Genomic DNA, 18,770 nt, shown 5'->3' with positions numbered 1-18,770 from the left:
ATGTCTACTACCATGGATTCTTCAGCTGTGGCTCCTGAGTTGCAGGGAGTTGGTGAACCCTGTGTTCGCTTCCAACTCTGATGATTCTACTCTGATCTAAACCTCAACGAAGTTTCTGGAGGTTTTTGAGCAGAGGTTGGTCCTGAAAGACCTGCATTGGCTCCCAGTACGTTTCTGAGCACAATTCAAAGTGTTGGTGCTGACCTTTAAAGCCCTAAACGGCCTCAGCCCTGTATACCCAAAAGAGTGTCTTCACCCCCATCGTTCAGCTCAAACACTGAGGTCCAGCACCGAGGGCCTTCTGGCAGTTCCCTCACTGCGAAAAGTGAAGTTACAGGGAACCAGGCAGAGGGCCTTCTCGGTAGTGGCTCCCGCCCTGTGGAACACCCTCCCATTAGATGTCAAAGGAATAAACAACTGTCTGACTTTTAGAAGACATCTGAAGGCAGTCGTGCTTAGGGAAGTTTTTAATGTTTGATGTTTTATTGTGTTTTTAATATTCTGTTGGAAGCCGCCCAGAGTAGCTGGGGAGGCCCAGCCAGATGGGCGGGATATTAATAACAACAACAACAACAACAACAACAACAACAACAACAACAACAACAATAATAATAATAGCCACCTGTCATGGATGCTTTAGCTGAGATTCCTGCATTGCAGGGGGTTGGACTGGATGACCCTTGGGGTCCCTTCCAATCATACAGTTCTACAATTCTTTGACTTCACTGCTGTGTACTCCCTGGCAAATGTGTATAGGCAAAGGTAGGGGGAACTACGACCCTCCAGATGTTGCTGGCAAGGTTTGCAGGAGTATCCCCTCTCTGAAAAAGAAGCAAATCTCAAAAAGTCAATGATGTGTGAGCATGCTCAATGGCCACGCAATGTTCTGTATCAGCTGGAGAGAGAAAAAAACAATTAAAGCAAGTGAATAAAGAGAAAGACAGGGAGATTCCCGACAGCGGCATTCTGCAAGCTGGTGTTCTCCAGAGTCTACAACTCAACATAAACCCCAGCTAATACATTGGTGGAGGTGGAGGAAGTCATAGCTCGGTGGTAGAGCATCTGTTCTCCAGGTAGAATTCAGCTCCCATATGAAAGTGTGGAAAGCCACTGCCAGTCAGAGTGGTCAGTCCTGAGCTAGATTGACCGATACACAGTAGCTTCCTATTTTCCTATGTCTATTGGTCTAGGTAAGTAAAAGTAGAGGCTAAGCCCCATTGCTCCCTGCAATAAGATGAAGATAATATCAAACTCTGTTGAAACTGGGTCCACAGTTGCCTCTCGAATTCATGGGTGGCAAATCTGGGGTAGACCCTATCTCTACATCCTCACCAGGGGAGGACTGGAAATTCTCCCCCAACAGTTCAGGAAGAACTTAAGAATGGGAAAGTTTTCCGAAACTGTTCATGAAATTGTGAAGTTTCAGTTCAGGCCTCCTGCGTCTCTGAATGCAAAGCCAGCCACTCTCTTTGTCTAGGTCAGTGATTAAAAGCAGCACAGTGACCCCTCTGAGAACTCATACAACCCAATAACTGTTTTCCCTCACTCCTCATATGCTCAGCCATGAGATACAGCCTTCTTAACATCTTCCTCTGGTTTTGATTTTTTTAAACAAGGTAATTATCTAAACTCTGTATCCTAACTTCTGTGCCCATCACTCACACTCAAGCAAGGGGCTGTCCAGAGTAACTTTTCAAAGACTTCCGGAACTGATAGGCAATGGGTGCTTTTTCTTAATTTGCACAAGGCTCTTTGAAGTCATCAATTATTATTTTTTTAGCAAAAGGAACAGGAAAATATGCTTTAAATGGCACACGGTGCCAGCAAATAATATAGGTGACGGACATGGGGATCCTGACCTGCGTACCTTTTTTTGTCTCTTAAAGAAGCTAGAACATCTTTTCATTTTTTCTGTTCTGTTTTAAACCCTTCCCAGGAATGAAGGAGGCTCCTCACGCCTGTTGTTGGGAACAGAGGTGTGACTCAACTCTTTCCCAAAGTCCTTATGGTTCTAGGAATTTGGTAGCCCAGAAAGGAAAAAGACCGCAGCAACAGATATGGTGGAAATATATTTCATAGAATTGTAAAATTTTAGGATTGGAAGGGACCATAAGGGTCACAAGTAGCCCAATCTTTTGCCCAAGGTGGGGTTTGAACCCACAACCCTAAGATTAAGAGCCTCATGTCCCAGCTTTTCCTCCAAGGAACTCAAGGTGGTAGACATGCTTCTCCCCATTCTCATTTACTCTCCACAACAACCCTGTGAGGCAGGTTAGGATGAGAGGCAGTGGTTAGCTCAGGGTCACCCATTGAGCTTCATGGCAGAGTAGGGATGGGACCAGGATGATTGGTTGACTAGGAGCTTTGAGGTATAGGGCATGTGGTTTGTAGCCACTGTGGTGGAATCTAGACACATATTAAAAACACTGTGAAAATGCTTTTTTTTTTAAAAAAAAGCGGTTTTTAAAATATATTGAAATTGCCATAAGTGCACCGTCGCCATCTAGTGTCACATCTGTATAATGCACTTGAAACATTATATTTGCATGGCCAAGTCCTATGTCTTACTCCAAAGTAGACCAACTGAAATTAATTGGCCTAAGTTAGCCACGTCCATGCATTTCACTCTGAGTAGGACTGGGACGCGGGTGGCGCTGTGGGTAAAACCTCAGTGCCTAGGACTTGCCGATCGTATGCTCGGCGGTTCGAATCCCCACAGCGGGGTAAGCTCCCATCTTTCGGTCCCAGCTCCTGCCCACCTAGCAGTTCGAAAGCACCCCTAAGTGCAAGTAGATAAATAGGTACCGCTTTATAGCGGGAAGGTAAACGGCGTTTCCGTGTGCTGCGCTGGTGCTGGCTCACCAGAGCAGCTTCGTCACACTGGCCACGTGACCCGGAAGTGTCTCCGGACAGCGCTGGCCCCCGGCCTCTTAAGTGAGATGGGCGCACAACCCTAGAGTCGGACACGACTGGCCCGTACGGGCAGGGGTACCTTTATCTTTACCGTTAGGACTGGATACACACCTGTGTTGGAGAGCGATGGCAACGGCTTTCCCTGTGTTGCAGACCACATGCTTTGAGAGTCCCTGTCCACTGTAGCCTAGTTCAGGTGTAATAGGAAATAATGATTTCTTACTATGTTAACAAGCTTATTCTCCTGCTGCACCTCATGGCTGCGAAGCATCATGGTCAGAAGCTTCCATTTCCACTTTAAAACAAACCACAGTTTCCCATGATGTCTAAAGCCCAGAAACCGTGGCTTACTTAGACTATGGTTCAGTGAGGCCAAGCCAGGGTTAAACTGTGTTTTCAGAACCTGACTTGTTCTGAAATTGTGATTTCCTATTATGCCCCTAAAAGTTGCCAACACCACCTCCAGAAATATTTGAAATGACTCTGCTTTTCAGCAAGCCTGCCTTCCCCTCAGAATGGAGGATTTAATGACAGTGTTTTGTGACATGTAACACCTTGAGTCCAGCTCGTTTTTCAAAGCCAGCAAATCGCAAGCTGAATGCGGGGTCCAAAAAACAAAACAAAAAGGAGAGTGTTTCATAAATGTATATCCGCTGTTTCCAAAAATAATAGGGGAGATATTTTTAGTCTCAGCCCCAGCTGTAGCGCATTTGGAAAGTATATGCTGTCTGCATAATGTAGAATTGTGACAATTGCTCCCCTCCTTTGAAAGTTTATTTTTAAGAAAACAAACTCTGTGTACTCTGCATCAATAGGCTGAAGGATACAAGTGCTAGCAAATCTAATAAGCAGTCCTGTTGGTGGAGAGGGGGAAGCCTCCAAGGAAGGAACAAAGCTTGACTTCAACAGGCACAGAAATCCCAATTCTGTTTCTGGGTGCCCCAATGCTGCCCTCTTCAGGAAATCTGGAGATCTTGCACATCAGAGCTTTTTACAAGCCTCACAAACCTGTCTAAAATCCCTGGTAGAGGACAAGGATCCTGAGATCACGTTAAAGTAAAGGGACCTCTGACCATTAGGTCCAGTCGTGACCGACTCTGGGGTTGCGGCACTCATCTCGCTTTATTGGCCGAGGGAGCCAGCGTACAGCTTCCGGGTCATGTGGCCAGCATGACTAAGCTGCTCCTGGCGAACCAGAGCAGCACACGGAAACGCCGTTTACCTTCCTGCCGGAGTGGTACTTACACTTTGACGTGCTTTCGAACTGCTAGGTTGGCAGGAGCAGGGACCGAGCAACGGGAGCTCACCCCGTCATGGGGATTTGAACCACCAACCTTCTGATCAGCAAGTCCTAGGCTCTGTGGTCTAACCCACAGCGCCACCCGCGTCCCTTTGAGATCACGTTGAGGGTAGCCAAATTCTGTGCGATTGCCATAAAACTTAGGGAACAAGCTGTGCTATTGTAATGATTAAGGTTTTAAATGATAATTTTAGGTTATATGTTAGTGACTAAGTTTTTAATTTATATATTTTTTAACTGTTGCTATATCTTTATTGTCCCTGTTATACCTAATTGGAAATTCAAATGTATCCTTATCGTGTTTTATGACTTCCTTGATATTGTATGTGGGCTGGAACTGGTCTGTAACCAAATTCAATTCACTTCAGCCTCACAAACCTTCCTGGGCCAAGATTGGTACCGCTGCTTATTGCAGCTGCCATCATTAACTGCCTCAACTCCAATATTAGCAGCTACAGTAGCTGTAACAAACTCAATTCTTCCCGGCACTAGTGTTCAAATCCCTTCTAGACCATGAAGCTCATGACCTTCAGCTGCTCACCAACTCTAAACCTAATCTACTTCATAGGGTTGTTTTGAGGAGGGGAGAGCAATGTACAGTAGTACCTCTGGTTATGTACTTAATTCGTTCCGGAGGTCCATTCTTAACCTGAAACTGTTCTTAACCTGAAGCACCACTTTAGCTAATGGGGCCTCCCGCTGCTGCCACTCCGCCGCCACACAATTTCTGTTCTCATCCTGAAGCAAAGTTCTTAACCCGAGGTTCTATTTCTGGGTTAGCGGAGTCTGTAACCTGAAGCTTCTGTAACCCGAGGTACCACTGTACACCAACTTGAGCTCCTAGGAGAAAGGGGGAGGTCATCACCATCATCACAATTAATCAGATTTTGGGTCCCTGTTTAGCCAAACCTCAAAGTTTGCAGAAGCACTAAAATCTTTAGAGAGAAAGAAAAAACCCAAAGTAGGAGGAAACCCCAAAGCAGCCCAATAAAGGCCAAGTGTTAGAAGGGAAAGGAAGCCCCAGAAAACTGAGAAAAGGGTGGAATGGAGTATCCCAAAACAAGGCGTGGTTGGATGGAACCTTGTACAGGAGCACTCCATTTTGTTGCAGGAACTTCTTGTAATTATTACAATAGTAAATTATTCAGGTGCCAACCTAGGTAGTTGGTAGTTTATCGTTCCCTTTTATTGCGTGGTTTGGCCTTGTTTTTATTTGTTGAGCTATTTTTGTAAGCTTCTCTACTTATACTTCCACACAATCCAAAGTGGCCGACAGTAAAATAATTGTAGTATCAATAAGGCCTCCCCCCTCTCGCCCTCCACAACCAAAACAAACAAATATCACAGCATATAATAATCGTAAAAGCAACAGTCAGCAAATGAAAGGAGATTGCCTCCTACTGGGGTCCTAGCAGCAAGTGTGATTGCTTGTTTATTTAGTTCTATGCAGCCATTGCCCAGCATTGAGATTCCAGGGAGGGTTATGTGTAGCTTTAAAAAAATGAATTGGGGTAATACCGTCCACCTTCAAAAGCTTGGGCAAAAAGGCGCAACTGACGTCAAAATGTATGCAGTTGTGAGTTCAGATGAACTGTGGAGGGGAAAGTGTTCCAGAGTCTGAGGGCCACCACATTTGAGGCCCGCTTAAGCACCACCATCCCAGGAAGTCATAGAATTGTAAAGTTGAAAGGGAGCCATTCAGGCAGGGGTCAGCAAACTTTTTCAGCAGGGGGCCGGTCCACTGTCCCTCAGACCTTGTGGGTGGCCGGACTATATTTTTTTTTTGGGGGGGGGGATGAACAAATTCCTATGCCCCACAAATAACCCAGAGATGCATTTTAAATAAAAGGACACGTTCTACTCATGTAAAAACATGCTGATTCCCAGACTGTCCGCAGGCTGGGTTTAGAAGGCGATTGGGCCGGATCTGGCCCCCGGGCCTTAGTTTGCCTACCCATGCCTTAAAGGTAAAGGTACCCCTGCCCGTACGGGCCAGTCGTGTCCGACTCTAGGGTTGTGCGCCCATCTCACTTAAGAGGCCGGGGCCAGCGCTGTCCGAGGACACTTCCGGGTCACGTGGCCAGCGTGACAAGCTGCATCTGGCGAGCCAGCGCAGCACACGGAAACGCCGTTTACCTTCCCGCTAGTAAGCGGTCCCTATTTATCTACTTGCACCCGGGGGTGCTTTCGAACTGCTAGGTTGGCAGACGCTGGGACCGAGCAACGGGAGCGCACCCTGCCGTGGGGATTCGAACCGCCGACCTGACAATTGGCAAGTCCTAGGTGCTGAGGTTTTACCCACAGTGCCACCCGCATCCCATGCCTTAAGGGTTATCCAATCCAAGTCCCTGCAATGCAGGAACCACAGCTAATGAACTGTTTGCACAAGCTTCCTTTTGCCCCCCAAGAACCAACCATTGCAGACAACTTCTTTTATTCCCGTGTTACTGGGTTTTCCCCCACATTGTCTTTCTTTTTTCTCTCTCCAGATGTAAATATTGCGACCGGTCCTTCAGCATTTCATCCAACCTCCAGCGCCACGTCCGAAACATCCACAACAAGGAGAAGCCATTCAAGTGCCACCTGTGTAATCGTTGCTTTGGCCAGCAGACCAATCTCGACCGACACCTGAAAAAGCACGAACACGAGAGTGTGCCAGGTAATGGGGAATGGTGCAGGCCCAGAATTGTATGAGTGAAAGGCAAGCCTTGATTTTCCCACCACCGACCGCTTTTTTAACACTTTTTCAGAGGCAGAGAACCCAATGAGGCCATCTTTGGATAAGTGTTGTTCCCAGGTCAATTTGGCTTGTTTTCATTCATTAGACTGACCGTGTGTCCTTCTATACAGAGGGCATTCTGTAGGAGTCCTCTATTTAACATGCGCCTGTTCTCTTCCGGCACCGCAGTGAGCCAGCACACGGGCGTCATCACGAACCACCTGGGGACCAACGCCTCCTCGCCGACCTCAGAATCAGACAACCATGCACTTTTAGATGAGAAGGAAGACTCGTATTTCTCCGAAATCAGAAACTTTATTGCAAATAGCGAGATGAACCAATCGTCGGGCTTAGCAGATAAAAGGTGGGTTGAGTTTCAACATGTTTTTAGTGATGGAGCTGGGAGAGTATGAATTGTGAGCTTCCGGATCAGGAGCCTACCCTCACAATGGGGAAGGGGCCATTTGGTTAGACATTAATTTTGGGAAGTGGGGTGTCTAGCCTAGCTCAGAGGTAGAGCGCATATGTATTGCTGTTTTTGGACTCCAACTCCCATCATCCCTAGCTAGCAAGACCAGTGGTCAGGGATGATGGGAACTGTAGTTCAAAAACAGCTGGAGATCCAAGTGTGGGAAAACCCGATCTAAGACAACTTTGTACTTTCACTATGGTGACAGTAACAACCTCAGCAGACATCTGCAAGGATTTTTGGGGATGAGCTTAAAGGAGTTAGCAAACAGCCTTATGGAAATGGATTGCTTGCGTTATAATTATAGTGCACTTCTGACTTAGTTTGGTATTTACAATCCAGTTCTACAGTGCAGTGACAGAGCATGTCCAAGCTGCTTCACTACAGACTGCAGGTGGGGGCTCACATAAGTGCTCCTTCATACAAAAAAAGGGAGTAAAAAATCCTCACACATAGAAAATAGTGTTTCAGGGAAAAGGTTGACATGCTAGATTTCTGAATACAGTGGTACCTCGGGTTAAGAACTTAATTCATTCTTAACCTGAAACTGCTCTTAACCTGAGGTACCACTTTAGCTAATGGGGCCTCCCACTGCCGCCGTGCAATTTCTGTTCTCATCCTGAAGCAAAGTTCTTAACCCAAGGTACTATTTCTGGGTTAGCAGAGTCTGTAACCTGAAGCATCTGTAACCTGAAGTGTCTGTAACCCAATGTACCACTGTACAAGGATTTATTTGTGAGTGTCGGGGATCAGATTCCACGACCTATAAGAAAATGGTTTCCTCAGCCTCACCTTGTATAAACGTTACTGCTAATTTGATTTTTAGATTTCAGGATGTATGGAACTCCCTGCCACAGTAACTCAGGGCTGCTGAATGTGACCTTTTCCCACTGCCCCTATTCCCTTAGAATGGATTCGGAGCATCTTAGTAGCTTGATACAACAGGCTTAGGCAGGAGATGGATACCAGCACTGGCTTTGATCTCCTTGTAGCCAAGAGGAAAATATGGCAATCTCATTCAGTACCAAAACAAAACAAAACAAAAACCCTGTGAAATAGTTTGCTTTTAAAACTTTGTGCTTTAGATCTAAATGAGAAAAGGAAACCCTGAAAAGTCAAGGATGGAGTTTTGGTGGACAATCAGGAATCTTTCCACGTTAGTTGCAAAGACACACAAATTGATACCAAATTAGAAGTGGAATCCTCAGCAGACTGGCATAATTGATCTCTAGGGAGAATGAAATTGGGGGGACCTGGCTTTCGTATGTGTGGGTTTTTGTTGTTGTTTTTTAATTACAAGCAGCTTCTGAGCTTGTTTAGACTATGTGATGAGATGCAGGGCTCACAGGAAGCTTGTGTGCTCCCTACCCTTAATTTTTTTAAACCTCACATTGACTTGGGGGGGGGATATTTAATCTGCTTACGGACCAAGAGAAGAAATAAATAGGGTCCTTTTTGTACCCTGCACACAAATACACACATTCTCTCTCCATCCTACTAGGCAGTGCCAGTTGCAATTACGATCAGGCTATAATGATCTTTCCAAATGCCATGTAATGTGAACATGGACATTTAAGAAAGAAAGAAAGAAAGAAATGCTTAATTTGTGTGGGTTTTTTGCATCAAGAATTCCATGTTTGGAGTGGGGCCCCCAAGTCAGACACTAATCACGGCATTTCTGATGGCTCTTGAGGGTCGATGCTTATTTTCTGTCTGGGACAATGTTGTTCCTGGATCCTGGTGGGCCTGTGGCAAAGATATCATCTGAATTAAGCATGGCAAGCTGTCAGCGCCGGGTTTATAGTCAGCCAAGCATACAGAACTTTGAAATGAGTGATGTCATTCAAGTTCCTTATTTACCTGGCATGGGCTGTGAACTTCTCCAGCTCAGCTGTGTTATATCGATTGAGTGTCATTTCCATCCAGCTTAGAATACAGGCCGTTTCAGAGCATCAGCGAAGATCCCTGGGAAATAAAAGTTTTCCATAGTGCCTTAAGTATACTATGGCAATTTTAAACACCATGCAAATTGTTGCTGCTGCTGCTGCTGCTTTTCTCACCAAGGGACTGGAAGCAACTTAACATTAAAGACTATTTAACTTTGTTAAACTTTCTATTTTTTCCCATCTTTTTTCTTGTTTTTCTATTTTCTTTTTGTGTAAATTCTTTTTCCTTTCATAACAGAACAATGTGTTTGATTATGTGTGATTTTTAATGTGGAAATAAATATTATTTTAAAAAAAATCCATGAAAGATGATTAAGAGCAGCAAGTTATAATCTAAAAAAACAAACAGACCCAGCTATACAGATAAAAGGCAGGGCTTAATTATCCTACCCACTAAAAGAAGCCACAATTCCAATCCTTTCAAATTAAGGGCCAAAAGCCCAGGTAAAGAGAAGAGCCTTAAAAACAGGGGTGTACCTACGGACTGCTCAAGTCGGCCCACCAAGGGCGCAGACCCAAAGGGGTGCAAAATGTGTGTCTCTTCACTCTTGGTCGAGTGACTAGGAGCCTGCCTGATACAAACTCTCCCAGCAGCTTTTCCACCGCTCCAGGCGGCCAGGCAAGGTGTGCAGGCTGTTCTGGGCTCCTTGGCAGAGAAATTTGGTCACCAGCAGGGGCCACTGCAGCTGCCCCTTTTTCCAGTGGCACTGTTAGATGTGTGAGTGGAGCACCCAGTGGAGCTTGGGGGGAAGAAAGAATGAGAGTGGGTGAGGAGTTGGAGGAGGGAATGGAAGAAGAAGAAGAGTTTGGATTTGATATCCCACTTTATCACTACCCGAAGGAGTCTCAAAGCAGCTAAGAATCTCCTTTCCCTTCCTCCCCCACAACAAACACTCTGTGAGGTGAGGGAGGCTGAGAGAATTCACAAAAGTGTGACTAGCCCAAGGTCACCCAGCAGCTGCATGTGGAGGAGCGGGGAATCGAACCCGGTTCACCAGATTACAAGTCCACCGCTCTTAACCACTACACCACACTGGAATGGGGGAGGCAGAAGGGAAAGCAGCAAACTGAGGGAGGAGGGAAGAAGGCAGACTGCACCAAGGTGGAGGAGGGGAGGCAGAACAGAGCAGACCTGACCCTGATGGTTATGGGGGGAAGTCACTGGTGAATGCGGAAAGCGACAAAAAGCAAACTTTTTGAGTTTCTGGTCCATGGTCTCTCCTGACTTCAGAGCCACAAGGGAGCCTAGGTATGCCTCTCCCTAAAAGTAGATCCATTAGTACCTGGGATGCTGTAAGGAGTGTGCTCAGTTGTAGCACATGAAGCTGTAGGCCGGGGGACGTGTACTTTCCAGGTAAAAAGCATAAGACGCAGGTGGCACCGTGGCCACCTCACTGAGCCTCTTGGACTTGCCAATTGGAAGGTTGGCGGTTCAAATCTGTGTGACGGGGTGAGCTCCTGTTGCTCTGTCCCAGCTCCTGCCAACCTAGCAGTTTGAAAGCATGCCAGTCCAAATAGATAAATAGTTACCACTGTGGCGGGAAGGTAAACAGTGTTTTTGTGTGCTCTGGTTTCTGTCACAGTGTTCTGTGGTTTAGTCATGCTGGCCACATGACCCAGAAAGTTGTCTGTGGACAAACGCCAGCTCCCTCGGCCTGAAAGCAAGATGAGCGCTGCAACCCCATAGTCGCCTTTGACTGGACTTAACTGTCCAGGGGTCCTTTACCTTTACCTTTTTACTTTCCTGGGCATTAGATATTCTCAAAGGAGCAGAGGTTAGGAAGGCGTGTGGATGAGAAAATGTCCTAGCATATTTCTTATAATCCTGCAGCCGAAAAGCATCTTTACAAAGATGGGCATGACTCTCAAACTGAAAGTCATCTTTGCTCTCTGTTTACCGCAACCCCCCTCCAAAAACCTTTGCACTTGCAACCCACAGGCCTGAAATCCAGAATGCTGATGGCAACTCCCAGTGCCATGGCCTCGCAAATGACAAAACGGAGGATGTCGACGAGGAGGAGGAAGAACTGGAAGAGGAAGACGATGACAGCCTGACGGGAAAGTCGCAGGACGAGACGGCGTCGCCGACGACAGAGCCGCAAGGAGGGTATGAGGATGAGGAAGATGAAGAGGCCACGTCCCTTACCATGAGTTTTGACCGCACCCGAAGGTGGGTGGGACAGGACTTTCAGTGTGTGATGGGGGGAACGCCTGCTTTTCCCACCCCTCATTGGCAAGTTGTGGGGGGGGGGTCGTGAACCATCCATTTGGCGTGGCTATAGCATCCGCCCTAGAGGTGCATCGGTACCTCTGCAATGAAGGGAGTCTAGCTCAGCTCTCAGCATTGGCCTTGAGCTGCTGTGACAGGCAAAGCCACAGAACGTCATCAGCATCCCATGCAAGCTTCCGCAGGGTGCAGAGAGAGCCTTTGGGCTCCTTCACACATGTCCACTTCATCCAAGGTATCCAGGGATCATGGGAAGTGCAGTTCCCATGGGTCCCTGTATGCCCTGGCAGGCACGTCTAAGGTCCCCTCTAGCTTGTGTCCCTCCCAGCATGGATGAGAACTCTCAACCTCACGCAAACACACACACACATCTGGGAAATAAGGCATGGCCAATGTAGTATGGATCACCCAGCATTTTTCAGGAAAGACTGTGAGGCTCAATCCACTCATCAAGAGCATGGCAGTGTCTGAAACCCTCTATGCGCGCCATATTTCACCTGCAGTTGGTGAGGCCCTTGCTGTTTTTGCTCCTCACCATGGCATTACCCTCAGGGAGCAAGGTGCTCTGGAGCCTAGAGGGAGCCTTTTGGACTCTTTTGTCTCCATTATGAAGTCCATAACTTTCAGCTACACACACACACACACATGCAAGCAGACGCCCGCAGCTTCCTCCTCCTTGGTCTCAGTGCTGCCCTTTGTAGACCTCGGCAGGGAGGAGGATGGGAACAAATCTAGAACTGTTTGGCTTGGCCTGTCATTGGCTCTGGCGCCACCTGCTGTTGACCTCCCCGCCTTCCACCCTACCAGTCTGGATGGGCACCACCTGGTGCTGACACACCCCTATACAGGCAAGCAAGAGGCATTATCAGAGTGCAAGGACACAATCCCGCCAAGCAGAAGCACTTGGTGTGGGGGGGGGCATAGCAGGAGCAATGGGGTCTAAGGGAGAATCCCAAGGGTTGCATTGTATAGCAGGGCCAGGGCAGGCACATCTGGCCTCTGGGCCTGAGCTTCCTCACCCCTGGCGCAAGGGGGCACTGAGAACCCCTTTGAGGTATCTCCAGGGAGAGCTCCTCAGCTGGGCAGTGAGACCAAATGGCGCATGCAGCACCACATGCCAGTGAGACGCCGTGCGATCCAAGCTCACACAGCCATGCCCACGCCATGCTTTGCTTGTTCCTCGGTGTCATTTGCAAGCACCTTGTCTGTCCGTCCATGTGCCTGTCTCTCCTTCTCTCTCTCTCTCTCTCTCTCTCTCTCTCTCTCTGTGTGTGTGTGTGTTGTGTGTGTGTCCCTCTCCCTTTAACACGTCCTGCATGTAGCTTCGGGGCAGCTCCTCCACGGCCTGTGCATGTTGTCAGCCCCTGCCCGAGTTTGGCAACGCTCACCTTGGCCCCGTTTGTGAACAGTCAGATGCGCTAACAGGTCCACCCCTCCCCTCCCCTCCTGGTCATTGGTACAGGTGTGTTGAGGAGGACGAAGCCGGCCTGTTAGATTTGGAGCAGTTACCGCAGTTTGGGAAGGGGCTGGATCTACGCAAGGCGTCCGAGGAAGCTTTTGAAGTTAAAGATGTGTATAACCCCACCTTAGACTCTGAGGCAATAAAACAGACTCTGTACAGGCAGGCTAAAAATCAGGTAGGTGTACCCTTGGGGTATTTTCCACAGTTTTCCCTCTCGTAGTGACGAAGGGGGTTCAGCCCGTTTGGTTTCCTTTCCTCGCTGAAGGTCCCCATGAGCAGTGGCCAACACTGGGAACTCGCAGCCAAGCAGTGGCAGGTCCCGCAAAACATTATAGGGGCATGTTTTCATCAGGATTTATGGGTTGGGTTGCCTACCACTCTAACCTCAGAGGCGATAGTGGGAAGGACGAATGGGTCAACCTGCACGGCCAATTTCTCTCGGGTTTTATAGGCTGAGCCAGTGTTTTGAAGATTTGCTTTGGGGAGTGGTACCAAGAAAATGCATCAAACATGGACATGAGTTGCTAGAAATTTTGAGGTTCTTTTTCTCGGTGGTGGGGGAGGTTGCATACCTTACTTACAGGAGAGGTAGCCTTGGGTAGATGGTTTGGTGGTGGGGTTTTTAATTTCACTTTTTTAATAAGTCCGAGAACTTGCCAAGTGCAATTGGTAGCCAGCAAACCTCCCTGTCTTACCGCATCCTTCAAAATTCCTTCCAGCCACGTGGCTGCTTCTGCACTAGATCACCATGAAATGCTAGTGGCTAGAAGGAATACAGAAGGCTGTGGAGCAGGACCAGCCAATGTGGTCCCCTCCAGATGTTTTTGGATACCAGCCTCCATCACCCCTGTTGATTGAGGATGAAGGGAGTCGTAGCCCAAGCAAACCAGGAGGTCACTACCTTGCCTACTCCTGCTGTAGGTCATGGGGTGGAGAATCTGTGGCCCTCCAGATGTTGCTGGAATAAAACTCCTATCATCTCTTGCCATTGTCCATGCTTGCTGAGGCCCATGGGTGTCCAACCACTTCTAGAGGACCATTGGTTCTCCTGCCCTGCTTTAGAGAGACCAAGATGCTCGCTGGCCATTGAATTATGGAGAAATAGGTTCAACCCAGCACTTGTTTCATACTGCCATAGCTTGCCCCTCCTCACCTTGAAAAAGAAGAAGCAAGAATCCTTGGCAGGAGCATTGGTGAAATGGCAGAGATCCTTTCAACTGCCTCTCAGATCACCACTCATTTCTTAAACTGAAGAAACATTGCTTTGCAAAGTTCAAAGTTCTGTTGAGAGCCCAGCTATCCACCTTCTCAACTTGTTTGAAGACCACCCTCTGCATCGATACGGGTACAAATTTGGGTGGTGGACTTGCGGGTTGCCGCCAGCTGAGTTCTGCTCAGAGAAGACCCATTGAAATGAACAAGTCTACGTTCTTCATTGCAATGGGATATACTTTGAAGATGGTCCCTATGCAACACAGCCCCAGTATTCATGCACCTTGTCACAGCATCCCTGATCCTGGGGAGATTTGAGGTCCGTGAAAATTCTCTCTCATAGCTCCCCCTAGCCTTTCTTCCAAGAACTCCAGTTATGAAGGTTTTTACCTGGGAAGATAGAATTGCTGTTTAAACCATTTTAAGTTTGTAGGAAAGACCCTCCCTGATGGTAGCTGCAGAGAACCTCAAGCTCCCCTACTTTTGTCTTGTGTGGGAAACTTAATTATCACGTTCTTGTTTGTTGAGAAAGAAAGGGAGGTCTCATTTCCTGTTTCCATGCATGTCTCTTTGTCGTTGTCTTTTTAATACTAATATGCTGAAAACCTACTAATTTTTTATGGACTTTGTGTTCTCTGTTCCCCTGCAATTTCAGTCTTGGTTTTTACAGAGGGCTCCTGTTGTTGCTTTGCTACAATGGTATATACACCAACACAGAATTGTGATTTGGCCAAAGGCAGTGGAGCTGAGAAGGAGGGAGAACACAGGATTTCATTTCCCAAACCTAAACCTTTTTCACCATTCACTCTGAGGTCCATCCTCCTCTTTTCCTAGTGAGGAACTCTGCACACATCTCCCTGGATTCCATGGTCAACATTTGTTATTGGATCTCAGTAGGATGGGGAACACAGGACATTGTTTCCCCTGACCACACTTTTCTGATACTGATTCTGATCAGTCAGCCTAGTGGAAACAGCACCCTCTGGTTGGATGGCCATGTGTCAGGGATTATTTAACTGTGATTCCTTCATTGCAGACGGGGGTGGACTAGATGGCCCTTGGTGGTATCTTCCAACTCTACAGTTTGTATGAAAAAAACCTTTCCCCCTGTATTCCAGAGCAAGGGCAACCTAAGAACTCATCCAGTTCAAGCAGTGGTGCCATCAGGGGGCAGAGGTCCAGGGATGCCCCACTCAGCAGAAATGAGTAGGGTGCTAGCTTTCTCGGGCTCAAGGGCCACATTGCCACCTTCCAAGCCCCCAGAGGCTGCATGCCAGAGGTGATGAGTGTGGCTTAAAAATCAGCATGGCCACTGCACAGTTGGCATGCATAGACACACCAGAGCAGGTGGGAGGCAGGTCATCCCCTTCCCCGTCCATCCAATCAATTATTTGGTGCAGGGCAAGGGGGCAACCTCAGTCAGGAAGTGAGGGAATAAAGCGAGAGCGCACATGCCAGAGGATGAGATGTGTAAACTGAGCCACTCTGATTTCCCATCTCACCCCCCACCCCAAAATCAAGGGTACCCAACATGATACATTCAAGAGGCTACTGAACTGCAACTCCCATCATCTCTTGGCCATATGGGCTGGAGTTCATGGGAGACAACCTTGGCCGCTACTGAGATTTAATCAGAGTAGATGCATAAAAATTAAGAGACCTTAGGCAGTCGTGCCCGTTTCCTTCACTGGGTTGCATTCAGTGCTAGCCCTGCTCAAAAGAAACCCACTGACATTGGCGGGCATGACCCAATTAGTTCTATTGATTCCAGTGGGTCTACTCTGAGTAGTTGGCTACAAGCCAGCAGGGGTATATTTTGAGCGTGAAGAAAGCCAGACACAACTCTTGAAGTCCGGCAACATCTGGAGAGCACAGTGCTTGCTACCATAGGTAAAGGTAAAGGGACCCCTGACCATTAGGTCTAGTCGTGGCCGACTCTGGGGTTGCGGCACTCATCTCGCTTTATTGGCTGAGGGAGCCGGCGTACACCTTCCGGGTAATGTGGCCAGCATGACTAAGCCGCTTCTGGCGAACCAGAGCAGCACACGGAAACACCATTTACCTTCCCGCCGGAGCGGTACCTATTTATCTACTTGCACTTTGACGTGCTTTTGAACTGCTAGGTTGGCAGGAGCTGGGACCAAGCAACAGGAGCTCACCCTGTCGCAGGGATTCGAACCGCCGACCTTCTGATCGGCAAGTCCTAGGCTCTGTGGTTTAACCCACAGAGCCACCCGCGTCCCTAGTCCCATGCAAAAACACGCCGCACCACCAAGAAAGTGCTCTTGCACCAAAGTCCCTTGAAGCGAATGGGGATGACATTTGTTTATCATGACTACATTTATGCCCCGCCTTTCCTTTAAGGAGCTTAAGATGGTGTGCGTCATTCCTCTTCTCCTATTTCATCCTACAACAACCCTGTGAAGTAGGCCAGGCTGAGAGACTGTGCCCCCTTAGTAGCCTCACAGCTGAGTGAGAGATTTCAAACCTGAGCTTCCGGGTCTCAGGCCAGCCCTCTAACCACTACACCACACTGCCTTTCTTAGACTCCTGACACACACACACACTTTTCTTTGCTGACAAAGATCTGACCAGCATGTATTGATGCCCTCTTTCCCTCGCTGTGTTTTTCTTCTCTTCCCCCCCTTAGGCTTATGCAATGATGTTGTCCCTTTCTGAGAACACTCCCCTCCATCCTTCTTCCCAGAACTCTCTGGATGCTTGGTTGAACATGGCAGGTGCTGCTTCTGAGCCAGGAGGCTTCAGCGCCGTCGGTCATCTCTGAGAGGCTGGAGGAGAAGGCGCCCGGCCCGAGATCCCAAGCAAGGAGGCCGAGGTGCCACACGTCTCCCCTCTCAGACCTTCTGGTCAGCAGCGGAGGACTGGACAGGAAGCCCTCGGGGCTCACCCACCCACCACCGGGAGAAGGAACCCACCACGGACAGCTCGTTCCCTGTTTCGTCTGACCTAGGAAACCACCACCGCAGCAGACCCGGGGGCCTGCCATCTCTCGGACGCATAGTACATCCCAGGAGCGAAACTTGCTTCCTGCATTGGGCTGGGAGGGGGGGAGACCAGGTGCATTTGTCGTTAGCAAATCCAGTCATGCCCCACCCTCTCACGTTACAGACCGTGTTGCTGAGCCAGCAAAAACCTCCTTGTAAACAACCCCACCCTACCCCACATGAAGTCCCTTGACCCTCCTATCCAGTTCTGCTAAGAAGAAGAAAACGACGTTCTAGGCCAGGTCCTATTCCAATGAAGTCACTGGAGTTCTGCTGAGATTAGGACTTCTGTTGAGTTTTGTTTGCTTCCTTCCCCCTCTTAAGAAAAAGAAAAAAAGGTGTCAAGTTCCTGTCCCTCATCTTAGGTGCACTCTTCTTTGGATGGCCTCTCTGTGGGTGATAACCTCTCTTGTCCCCCAGTGGTTGCCTTTTGCAAAGCTTGTTGGCATACTTTTTTTAAAGGAAAAAAAACCCTCTGTAACTCCGGTTTACAGCCACCCATTGCCACTTCTCTTGAGGGGTTTTCACATGTTACGTTCGACGACAAGTGCACAGTCTTTCTGGCCCAGGGTGCACATCTACTGAGCTGTACACTTGTATGGTTATTCACATGTAACAATCAAGGAGTGTACCGTCTGTGTGTGCAAGTCACAATTTTCCACACGCACTCTGATCGCTGTGTTCAGCATAATGTGTGGAACAAGCCACGCATTATGTGAAGTTCTGGTGCTGAGCTGAGGATCAGCTGGGGCTGTGGAAGGAAACTTTGTGTATGGCCTTCACTATCCCACCTGCCCAGGTTCTGCTTATGATGGAAAACAGCCTGTAAAAGTTTGAAATGGGCAAGAGAGGTGCTATGTAATTTCCCTCTCCTGTTGCACGGCCAGAGAACAGAATTACTCCCCTATAGCTTGAAGTAGTTAAGGTTCTGGACTTTGTGGTGGTGGGGAGAACAAAAGCAACTCCTCTGATAAATGGGGCATACAGACCCTCCTTCCCTCTGACCTGAGAAGCATCGCAAGTCTTACAGAAATTCCCTTTGCTTCCCTTTGAACTCCTCTGTTTGCTTGTTTTGGTCTGCCAGATTGCCAAATCTGCCTTGCAGTTGCGCTTTCAGTGGAACTTTGACAGCAGCTTCGACAGGTGTGGATCGGGGCCACTCCTGGGGTTCTTAAAGTAGGACCTGGGGGCATCAATCAAAGCATCTTCCTAGGGTCCAGCTCCACAATTTTTGCCCCCCCCCCCAGGAATGGGCTGGCAACCTCTCTTGCAGACTGTGGCAGCAGAGTTTTGCACAGAGACCTGGCAGAGGTCAAACCGTGAGTCTCGTGCCAACAGGTGGGAAGTCTCAAGTCTGTTGCCAGGTCAGCTCCCATGCAGAACACCAGACTTCGCCAGTTGGGTGCCATCCAGATGTTGTGGTCACGACTCCCACCCAGCACTGGGAGTTGTAGTCCAAAACATCTGAAAGGCACCAGATTGGCAAGAGGCTGTTGGCAAGAAGACAAGGTCCCAAG

General features: G+C 48.2%; 1 protein-coding gene across 7 annotated transcripts in view; it reads left to right on the top strand.

Annotated features, from left to right (window-relative positions):
* The window catches only part of PRDM16 (PR/SET domain 16), a 455,772-nt gene extending 437,088 nt beyond the window's left edge, over positions 1–18,684 (top strand). For 4 of the 7 annotated variants that reach the window (XM_053400641.1, XM_053400640.1, XM_053400642.1 and 1 more), the window contains 5 exons: positions 6,703–6,872; positions 7,122–7,296; positions 11,287–11,517; positions 13,037–13,211; positions 16,899–18,684. In XM_053400641.1, the coding sequence (XP_053256616.1) occupies positions 6,703–6,872; positions 7,122–7,296; positions 11,287–11,517; positions 13,037–13,211; positions 16,899–17,033 (886 nt within the window). In that variant the 3' untranslated portion in view covers positions 17,034–18,684. The remainder of the gene's footprint in view (positions 1–6,702; positions 6,873–7,121; positions 7,297–11,286; positions 11,518–13,036; positions 13,212–16,898) is intronic. The other 3 variants (XM_053400643.1, XM_053400645.1, XM_053400644.1) reach the window with 3 other exon arrangements.
* Positions 18,685–18,770: the final 86 nt, after the last annotated feature.

This window comes from Podarcis raffonei, chromosome 8 (assembly GCF_027172205.1).
Source record: "Podarcis raffonei isolate rPodRaf1 chromosome 8, rPodRaf1.pri, whole genome shotgun sequence".
Classification (NCBI taxonomy): Eukaryota; Metazoa; Chordata; class Lepidosauria; order Squamata; family Lacertidae; genus Podarcis; species Podarcis raffonei.
The sequence above is the reverse complement of the archived record's forward strand: the minus strand, read 5'-3'. Positions and strand labels throughout refer to the sequence as shown.